Below are 10,412 nucleotides of genomic sequence, written 5' to 3' on the forward strand. Positions count from 1 at the left end.
CCTGATAAAATTCTTGACAAAACCCAATTACAAAGATTTCTTGGAAGTTTAAATTATGTTCTTGATTTCTGTCCTAATATTAATAGGATGTCTAAACCCTTGCATGATAGATTAAAGAAATGTTCCTTGGACAGATGAACATACCAAGGTCGTAAAGCTTATAAAGAATTTTGTGAAAAGCATCCCATGTTTATATCTTGCTAATCCTACATTACCTAAAATTGTTGAAACTGATGCATCTGATTTAGGTTATGGAGGCATATTAAAGCAAAAAGAAAATGATAAAGAACAGATAGTACAATATGTTTCTGCACATTGGAATGATTGCCAGAAAAATTATTCTACTATCAAAAAAGAAATCATTTCCATTGTTTTATGCATTACAAAATTTCAAAGTGATTTATTAAATCAAAAATTTTTACTTAGAATTGATTGCAAAGCTGCAAAACATGTTTTGGAAAAAGATGTTCAAAATACTGCATCAAAACAGATTTTTGCACGATGGCAAGCTATTTTAAGCGTTTTTGATTTTGATATTGAATATATTAAAGGTGATACAAATTTTATTCCTGATTTTCTAACTCGGGAATTTCTTCAAAACAGATAATGCCGCCAAAGAAGAAAGACAAAGGTAAAGCTGTTCTTAAAGATTCTGAATCTAGAGCAACCTCTAAAGAACCCCAAGCTACCCCTTCTAAAGACAAATTACTTTCCTCAGCCATGCCTATTAAATCTTGGATATAAATGGTTGAAGAACATGGTGCCCATTACAAAACCACTTCTTCTGATGACCAAGTAAAACAATGGATGAGTTCCATTACAAAGTCCCCTGAGCTTATGCTCTCCTTAAAAAACCTTTCCCAAAGCCAGATTTTCTCGAAAGAAGAAAAAGAAAACCCTATCTCCAAAGAAATCTCAAAACCCTCTTCTCAAAATGTGATTGTCTCTAGTGAAAGCTCTTCTTCCCAAATTGTGCTTTCCCAACCATCACCTTCAAAGAAAACCTCCGATTAGTTTGATAAAACCCATTTTCAAAATATTCTCTCTTTAGAAGATGGATTTTACCATACTGATCCTTTCCAAGCAATTTCAAAGTTTTTCCCTAAGGGCTGGTTTTTTAAACCATGAGATTTAATAAAACCCCAGTCCTACTATCAAAGCATTTTAGAAATCACTGATTCAGTTAAGTTCAAACATTTCTTTCTCAGTGAATCACATTCACAACCAGCCTATTCCACGGCTACTATTTTAAAAGTTTTGAGCCCAAACCAATGGGGTGACCTACTCCATAATTTTAAAACTTTCCCTTTAAATTTTCAAACACGTTTACCTCATTGTCGGACTTATTCCTACTAAGATTACCAACAAGCCTGGTATAACACCTTTTTTATCCAAAATCCCAAAAAGTCCCATTCTTAGTTATTTTTATTTATTTAATAAAAATAAATAATAATTAAAACTTTGAGGCATTCACTTTTGACTCAATTCAAAGGCAAAAAATACATTACACAAATTCGAGATTCTCTCAGGTTTGTAACTTTGTATAATGCACCTGAATGACGCATTGCAGTGCATTATAATGCATCATAATGAACTCCCAAATTTTGCCAAGCACATCCTTTGTAATAAATTAATTTGAATAGTATTTTAATACCATGTAATGGCATATTCCAAATACACCCTAAGCCCATGTTTGGTGGAAAGAAATGGTAGGAGAAGATAGGAATACAAAGGAAAGAGAGGGGGAGAAAATGAGTGAACTTTTCAAAAAAAAAAAAAAAGAGTGAAAAGGGGGTCAATCTCATTTTCACTATTTGATTGAACATCAAATTTATATTCCTACTCTTATTTCTTTCCCCTCTCGTTCTTTTCTCTTCTCTCCTTATATTTCTGCAGACCAAATATGCCATAAGAGTATGTTCTGCTTGGGCCCAACAATGATTGAAATAAACTCTGAAACTGAAAGACATTGCACAACATTAATTAAAACCTTTAATGCAACTTTTGCCACATTATCAAAACCCGTGTCCCTTAGGCTACGTTTGGCACACATGATTAAATTGGATTGATTATAAGAATGAGATTGAATTAGGTTAGATTGGATTAGACTATATTATATATAGTGATGCCCTATGTTTGGTACGATATAGAATTAATATCGAATTAGACGATATTAAATTAAATATAAGTAAAGTTAAATAATAGTTAATTTGAACAATTAAATTTATTTAAATTATATGTTTTTATATATGATGTATATTTTTCCTATTAAATAAAATATTATTAAAACAATTATATATATAATTAATTATTTATCAAATGTTTAATGCTTAACATAATATTCAAATGATAAATGGGATGTTTCTTAACAATAATTTTGTTAATACATATAATATACTATTAATTAATTATTTTAATATTAAACATTAATACAAATAAATAAATGAAAGAAGATTTCATAGGTAAAATAAAAAATAAATTACTTAATTTTTATGGAATCAGGAATAAAAATAAATTAATTAATTAATAAGAATACGTAAATAAAAAATAAATAACAAATAAAAAGAAATTGTAAAAGGACGTAAATAAAAAATAAATAACAAATAAAAAGAAATTATAAAAGGACAAACATACTTAGGTGGCGTTTGTTTTTTTGTCTGAAATCTAAATAGATATGAATTAGTCTGAATTCTGAATAGATCTAAATGTCCGAATCTGAATAATATATTTATTTTTTTGTCTGAATCTCAAAAAATAAGTATTAAGTTTTTTTTTTCAATTGAAAAAACTGAAAATATGTAAGTTTACATTTGTATCCTTATTAAATTTGAATGTCAAATAAATAATATATTAAATACCACAATATTTTAACATTTATAAGTAAAACTATATTCAAGTGAATACATAATTATTTTAGAATTTTAATATATAAAATACCATAAATTTTAAATTTTATCGTATATAATATAAAAAAGAAAAAACAATGATATTTTTATGTGGGGTAAATGTCTATGGGTGAGTTTTGAGATAGACATGAAAAATAAATTTAAAACAAGAATATTTTTTTACATTAGTAAGTAATTGACTTAAATCAGATTTCTCCATTAAGTAAAAAGCTAAAAAAATTGGCTTATTTTATTAAGTCAAAATTATTTAAAAAGTCTCATTAAGTTATAAAAACAAACACTTCTAATTAACTTAATTAATTAAGTTAAGTCACTTTAAGTCATTAAATTAAAAAACAAACGCCACCTTAGTCTGATTCTCCTTAAACCCATGTGAAAATCAGGATAACTAATCCATCAATTTTAGGAATAAATTTAAATTTAATCTCTAAAAAAAAATTTAATCCACTTAATCTAATTTGAGTGAGTTTGCCAAACATGAAATTAGATATTTTATCTAAAAAATTAGTCCAATCTCACACTTTGTCTTGCTCCCAAACATGACCGTAGGCTATAAGCTGTATCGCTAACTTCTACAACAAAAAATTATTTAATCGATTAAAACACATTTAATTTATTTATGATTAGTTTGTAAAATATTTGAATGGCAAAATATTGGCCCCCGGGGACTACCATTTTGAATGGAGAGCTACCATGCTTCTTCAGATGCCCTTTTTTCCCTATTTCTCTTAAAAATAGGGAGGATAAAATTCAAATAATTTTTTAACTTATATCAACCTCCAGATTCAAATTTGAATTGGGGAAAAAAAAAAACAAAACAAAAAAAATTAAACTAAACTAAACAAATAAACGAACAATGAAACAACCCAAATGAACATGAGCATAACATTCTGCTTGCATGAACCAAAAATAATGACTGAAGTCACTGAACCCATACCCTATTTCGAAACATAAAAAGAACAATTATTTGAAGCCTGAAAATTTCCTTCATAATCTACAAGATAATAGTTTTAAACAAAGACCAGCTATAACAACCCACTGTAACATGATAAACTTGGTTCATAGTTCAAAAAGCAACTTGATTATCTGTTTGAAAACACTACAACCAACATCTGCTTGGCTTTATTGCCATTTAAGATTGGGCAGAATGGCCTGACGCCTACTTCAAATACAGAGACAACATAATATCAATCCCAGCTCCTTGGAAAATAATAGAACAGGAGCGCGGGAAAGTCTTCTGCACTTAACCCTGTACAAACTAACCCACTAAATCTCTGTATCAAGAACTCCACAGCAAAGCATTGAAATAAAATCCCATGCAAAAGGTAGACGGACGAACCAAAACAGAAATAAATCCCAGCTGAGTTCAAACATAATACACATAGATCTGCTCATACTTTTGCCCAAACAGCAACATAGAATTAACTAAAAACAAACAAAAATGTAAATCTGAAAGTTTTTGCAGTCAATTGACCATATGATAGTTTCCAAGGAAGCTTCACCTTAGCTTACTGCTTCATTTCGTCGCCCAGAGTTGCAAAGCATGAATCTAGAACAGATGCCTAATTGTCTAGAGGTCAAATCAGGTTGCACATTCCTTGTCTTTTTAAAATTTAGTCTCAGAGGCCCCCTACTGATTCTCATTCACATTAAGTTAAACTCAGCAATGAGTCTATGCTCTACTGTTGCTTAGAAAATGACTGCTAAATCCAACTACATCAAGGTTTCAAGGACCTCTGAGAAAACTCATATAACAACTGCTTCTGGTGATCTGTAGTGAGAGGGGCAGTTGCCTCTAAGAGTTCAACTGGCACTTCCCTCTTAATAGCTCTGGCAACTTCCCCTGCATCAATAACATCAGATGGTACTTGCACTCGTAGGGACTGCATGACACTTTCAAATTTGCTTACTGAATACTTCCAGAGAAGGTTAAAGAATTCATTAAATATGACCTGCCAATCTGAGCGACTATTATCATAATTGCCAGCTGCAAGGGGATCTTTCAAAAGTTTAGCTGCCCTCTCAAGTACTGACATTAAGATATGGGTAACCCCATCCCCGGCCGCACTTCCAAGAGAACGAAGTGGGGGCTGCTCTGGGGAATAAACCACTGCTCGAAGGCAGGCACTAAGTGCAGGAAGATCCAATCCATGAACACATGATATAACAACCCTCATTAGGTTATTTGTAGTATCAACTGCACCCGAGTCAGGGGGCAGAGTTCCAAATAAAACCCTTAAATGACGAAAAATGGCCATGCAGACTACACTCATGAGCTCACCACCTGGATAGAGAAGCTGAAGGTACCTTGCCAGGAGTTTTCGGCCCTTGGGCAGAGAGACTATTCGTAAGAACACAAGATCATCCCTGGGAGGATGCCCAGCTGTGTGGCCATTATTGCGATATGGGTCAAGCAATTGAAGTGAGGCTGCCAACCCTTCCAGCAGGACTTGCCGCCTCCGTCTCAACTGGTTTCCACCATCTGGGGTCTGATTGAACTGTAGAAAACGATCAATATCATCTACATCAAGGAGAAGGCAAATACCATCTTCAATTGTCACTCGAGCTGCAAGCATTGGTTCCTCCTCCAGGGGCTTCTCAGTAATTTTCTGCTCCGTGTTTCCAGAACTCTGTGAATTTGGAGGATCAACTTCAAGAAGAGGGCGAGGCCTACGAATTGAAGAGAATGGAACCCTCCCAAGAGCATCAACCTGGAGAAAAGCATGTGGCTCAGTGTTTGCACGTGCTCGTGGAGGAAGATCCCTCAAGTGTGTTGGGCAGAAATGATGTTTAAGCTTTGCACTAGCATATTTTTTGGCCAGACAGGCCTGGTGGTAATAATCATCAATGTATGGGTCATTACTGTGTGTTGCTGCAAGCTGAATTCTAAGAATACCCTCAATTTCATCCACCATCATATATTTCGATCTAAACTGTGGCCACCCACCATTTCTTCTCTGAGCTGATTTCGGTCTTAGATCTCTTGAGTCAACCAGGCCAAACACTGCCTCAAAGTTGTTCATCATGGATGGAGAAGAAGAAAGATGGGAATTAAATACTTCAGATTGCATCGCTGGTAAATGGCCAAATGATGGTTGAACAGGATGCTGCAGCCTGTGCTGCTGTGCCTGTAATTGCTGCATTACTTGGGGAGGCATTAACCCATTTTGATGAGATAGCTGTTGTTGCAGCATATTGTTCACAAGACCAGAATGGTCTCTAGCATATAAGCCAGTCTGGTTTGCCCACTGGTTAGCTGGACGGCTATTAATGGATAGACCAGGAGCAAACTGAGGCAACTTTCCACCATACTGTGTCCCATGATGTAACCCAGCCATTTGCAGCTGAGAGTTAGAGAATGGAGAGAGGTTTGGTGAAGATGACAATTGGGATCCACCGGCAACATATGGAACATTCAGGTGGCCGGAATGTTGATTTGGAGAAGCCTGCTGAGATCTACCACCTGGGGGAGGATACGAAGTGAAAGACGACTTGGGCACAAGAATTGGTTCGCTGGAGAAATGATGGTGGTGGTGTTGCAGCTGCTGTTGCTGCTCAGGATATGAAGACGTTCTATACAGAAGCTGCTGTTGCTGTTCAGGGTATGAAGACGTTCTGCTCAGAGGCCTTGATTCAGTGATGTGAGGAAAAGAATATGGTTGTGATGACCACCGTTTCCCCTCTGGAATGCCTTCAGTGTCGAGCATCTGCTGCTCCAACAAATTACGATAATCATCTCCTTGGACCCATTCAGCAGCAGATGAACCTGAAAGAACCACGTTACAACTAGAACTTACAGATTGTGCCAAATATAAGAAACGCTCATTTACAATGGGAACAAAGATATTGTCACTTGAACAAGAAACAGATTATATTCAGCCCAGACATTTACAATACAAAAACTAATATGTTAAGATAGCCAACTGAAAATAATAGGGAAGGATATGAACACTGGTGAAGGGAGAAGAGATTGCTATAGTTAAAAATTCCAAGCCAAACCACATACAATTGCTACACTACCAGGCACATGAAATTTTGTTTCTTTTAACCTAAACAACAGCAAGGTTGCCAATATTTACAAATTAATAGAGTACCAACAAAGAAGGAAACCAACTGTGGATTTTAAATGCGGCCAAGTCTATGTACTTATCAAATTTTGACCAGGAAACATTTTAAAATTTGGGCACAAGCAGCCGAAGATATCACTATAGAGCCAAGCTTCTCCACAAAACGCAATGACCTGTTGAACTAGATAATTTTTTAAATCTTCTCAATATATCAAATAGAACCCAAAATTGTTTAAAAGTTCATAAAGGTCAAACATTACACTCAATTGATCACGTAAATTGTTTCTCGGTTACATTTTCTTCGGTCCCTCATAGAAATGATCAAAGAGAATCATTTTGAAACAGCACCCAGATATTTACACATGAAGATATATAGCCACTTATTAGATGATGCCAATCACTTTGCTTATTAAGTCATCATTAAATTAGCAGAAACCAGCATCTGTTATAGCCCGAACAGAAAATTGAAGTGTTGTAATTGAAAAACCATCAGGTAAGTCCTAGTTCGTTGGTTGCCTAAAAGCTTAAAAATCTCATAGGCTAGCAAAACCAATCTCATAAGGTAAATACTTAAAAATCTCATTGGTTAAAAAACCAGCCTCAAATTTGATGAAATCATACGCAATCCCAAGACCACATCAAATTTTTCAGAAATAAAAGAGAGAAGTTTTCATTATTATTAATGTTGAATTCTTGGTTATACCAACAAATAAACACTAGAGAAATTGAAAATAAAAGAGGCAACAAGAATATTAAAGTTCATATAAATTGATTGGGTTAAAAACCAGTTCAGATTGCAAAAAAATTTACGTAAAACATCCAGTTGTACTCACTTTCTCTGGATCCCCAATCACCAATTATCCCAGCACCTCTTGGTCCACTAACATCTGTGTTCAACTGCAGCAAACAAAGAAACATAGACCATAAAAGACAAGGGGGAAAAAAAGTTTTTTCCAACTCCACTCCTAAAAGAAAATATGTGAAACAAATGCATAAAAAGGAGATAAAGATGCTGATTTCAACAATTGTTTAATTCTCTGATGTAATATATAATATACATAATAAAAGCAGAATTTTTTACAATATACATGAGCACTCAGTGAATAGAAAGAAACAAATAAGAAGAGAGCCACTAACTAAGCTTTGGTTAGTTTTGAGACTTCACATCCTGCTACAAGGCCAGATTAGAAAGAACCAAGATTACTAGTTTCAAGTAATAAATTTGAGAATAATGCCATGTTGCAAAAGGTGTTACTTGCAACGCTCACCCGTTTTCCATTCTTAGAAACAATTATTTCACTGGAAATATATTTTACGTTATTTGCTACAAATTTTCATAAACACGTTTTAAGTTAAGAAATAAGTTTGCTAATATAACAAACAGGTCACTACCAGTAACGAAAAACTTATTATTAAGTACAGAAGACTTGTGACTCAATAACAAAAACTTGAGGGCGTTGCAATTAACACCCTTTGCAACATAGGTGTGACCCAAAAATAAATAAAGATACAAAGCTTTTGCTACAATCAACTAAAATAATTGTACTTCATGCATAGTAGACTAACCTTTGAGAATGTACTGGCAAGATCGTCAATATCGGATAGTGATCTTAAAACTTCACCCTGCAATTAATATAAAGAAAAGTTGGTTGTCTTGGTTCAAACTTCAGCAGTCGAATGTTTTCAATTTAACTTAAAGTTCGAAACCATATTTGGAAGTATTCGACTAGCCATACAGGTGAGCAACTCAGAGAGAGAGAGAGAGAAAAAAAGGTCTGATTGTCGATTTGCGCACAAACGAGTAAATAAAACATCCTTTACCATTTATGGAAACCTCATCCAACCGCAGCTTGTCTATTATAAGCAATAATAATATATGGGAACTCATTAACTTCATGATACAACGTAACCCCAATAGCAATTGTGCTCCGCATCACAAACTGTTCCATGCATGAGCTTCAAAAGGCATATGAAAATCCTAAAAACTACTTCAAAGAGCATTCAACCAAATAAGTGAATAACAACATAAATCAACACGACCTTAAAGACTAATCACTAATAAACCATTAAGCAGCAATTATAAGCCACGTGAGCAGAAAACACAGAGAACACTGTTACATTCTATCTTCATTTTCAAAAAGACCGGCAAAATTTAAGTTAAATGCTATTACCCAAACATAACAACATCCACTTAAAAAGCAGAAAAGTTACTAACAATTAAAAAAATCTGTTCATATGGGATCCTAACAAAGCAATCATTACAGTAAAAATTTAACAAAGCAATCCAGAAAAACAATAAACCTCTTCTTTATCAAAGAGAAACTCCTCTTCATCATAGGCGGGTGCCGGCAAATTATCTTCTTCATCCTCTAATCCACCCAATTCAACTTCCTCGACTACATCTTTACCAAAAAATGCATATTGCGATGCATCAAATACTGTATCTTCTGCATCACAAAATTCCAAGGGGAAAAAAAAAACACCAGATTTATAATAACTGCATAACCAAAAAAACAAAAAAAATCTGCAAAAGCTGAGCAAGTGAAAACGAACCGAACCTGTAGAATTTCCACCAAATTGAGGGGCTTTTCCAATACTTCCCCCACTATCAAACCCTTCCATATCTAATTTACCTATAATTTACACTTTTAGCCCTCAACAAAACAGAACGCAAGAAAAACAACACAGCTATATCAAAGCCAAATCTAAAGAAACAAAAAAGAAAAAAGCTAAAATCTGAATCTAAAACTAAATTCTTAACTAGTGAGTACTAAAAACCCTGAGGAGTCAAAAATCTGATGTATAGGGTTTTTAAAACGTCGACGAAGAAGAAGATCTGTACAGTTAATTGTGCACAGTGTCGTCTCATTTGTGTGCTTTTGACGTTATTAATTAATTTTCTTATAACTACATAATATAATATTGTTTTTTTCTTTTGTTGCCTCTGCCCTCAAAAATTATAAGAGAGAGTGAGAGACGATAGAGAGGAACCCTAAGAGAAGAGAAAAGAAGAGAAGAAAAGAGAAGAGATAACGATGGTGATTTTAATTCTAATCTTTTAAAAAAAAATTAACTAATATTATTGTATTAGTTAGCATACAGCTTGGACGATAGAGGACGGTGAAGTTGAAGTTTTTGGCAAGTGTCTCCTGACTGTTTAGTTTTTTGAGGCTCCGCCTCGATTACCCGATTAACACATGGAGCTCCATTTAAAAAAAAAAGAATATTGTTTCTGTAAATTTTAATTAACATGTGACGCCACCAGCTTTTTTGCCAAGTTGTTTATCACATCAGATGACATAATTCAAGATAAAATTTTAAGAGACTAGATTACAATTTTGATCCATTGAGTTCAGTCCCATAGTGATAAGTATTGAATTGGGCTTCAGGTTCCAATAGATGACAAAGGGGTATTTATTGTATAGTCTATATTACAATG

At 34.0% G+C, this 10,412-nt stretch overlaps 1 protein-coding gene across 2 annotated transcripts; it reads right to left on the reverse strand.

Annotated features, from left to right (window-relative positions):
• Positions 1-3,932: 3,932 nt before the first annotated feature.
• Positions 3,933-9,889, reverse strand: LOC18046467 (protein PAT1 homolog). 2 transcript variants are annotated; one of them, XM_024188122.1, is made up of 5 exons: positions 9,532-9,889; positions 9,275-9,417; positions 8,540-8,596; positions 7,807-7,870; positions 3,933-6,672 (listed from the first exon to the last, which is right to left on the reverse strand). In XM_024188122.1, the coding sequence occupies exons 1-5, from the start codon at positions 9,593-9,595 to the stop codon at positions 4,625-4,627; spliced, it is 2,376 nt and encodes a 791-aa protein (XP_024043890.1). In that variant the 5' UTR covers positions 9,596-9,889; the 3' UTR covers positions 3,933-4,624. The 2 variants fall into 2 exon arrangements, with proteins under 2 accessions (XP_024043890.1, XP_006441043.1); XM_006440980.2 differs by having other exon boundaries at positions 9,275-9,420.
• Positions 9,890-10,412: the final 523 nt, after the last annotated feature.

Source organism: Citrus clementina, unplaced genomic scaffold, assembly GCF_000493195.1.
Source record: "Citrus clementina cultivar Clemenules unplaced genomic scaffold, Citrus_clementina_v1.0 scaffold_3, whole genome shotgun sequence".
NCBI classification, from domain to species: domain Eukaryota; kingdom Viridiplantae; phylum Streptophyta; class Magnoliopsida; order Sapindales; family Rutaceae; genus Citrus; species Citrus x clementina.

Coding starts and splice junctions, on each gene's coding strand:
- LOC18046467 (XM_006440980.2), bottom strand. CDS start 9,595: ATGGAAGGGTTTGATAGTGGGGGAAGTATTGGAAAAGCCCCTCAATTT. Junction 9,421..9,531: donor ATTTGGTGGAAATTCTACAG/GTTCGGTTCGTT, acceptor TTTGTGATGCAG/AAGATACAGTATTTGATGCA. Junction 6,673..7,806: donor TGATTGGGGATCCAGAGAAA/GTGAGTACAACT, acceptor TGGTTCTTTCAG/GTTCATCTGCTGCTGAATGG.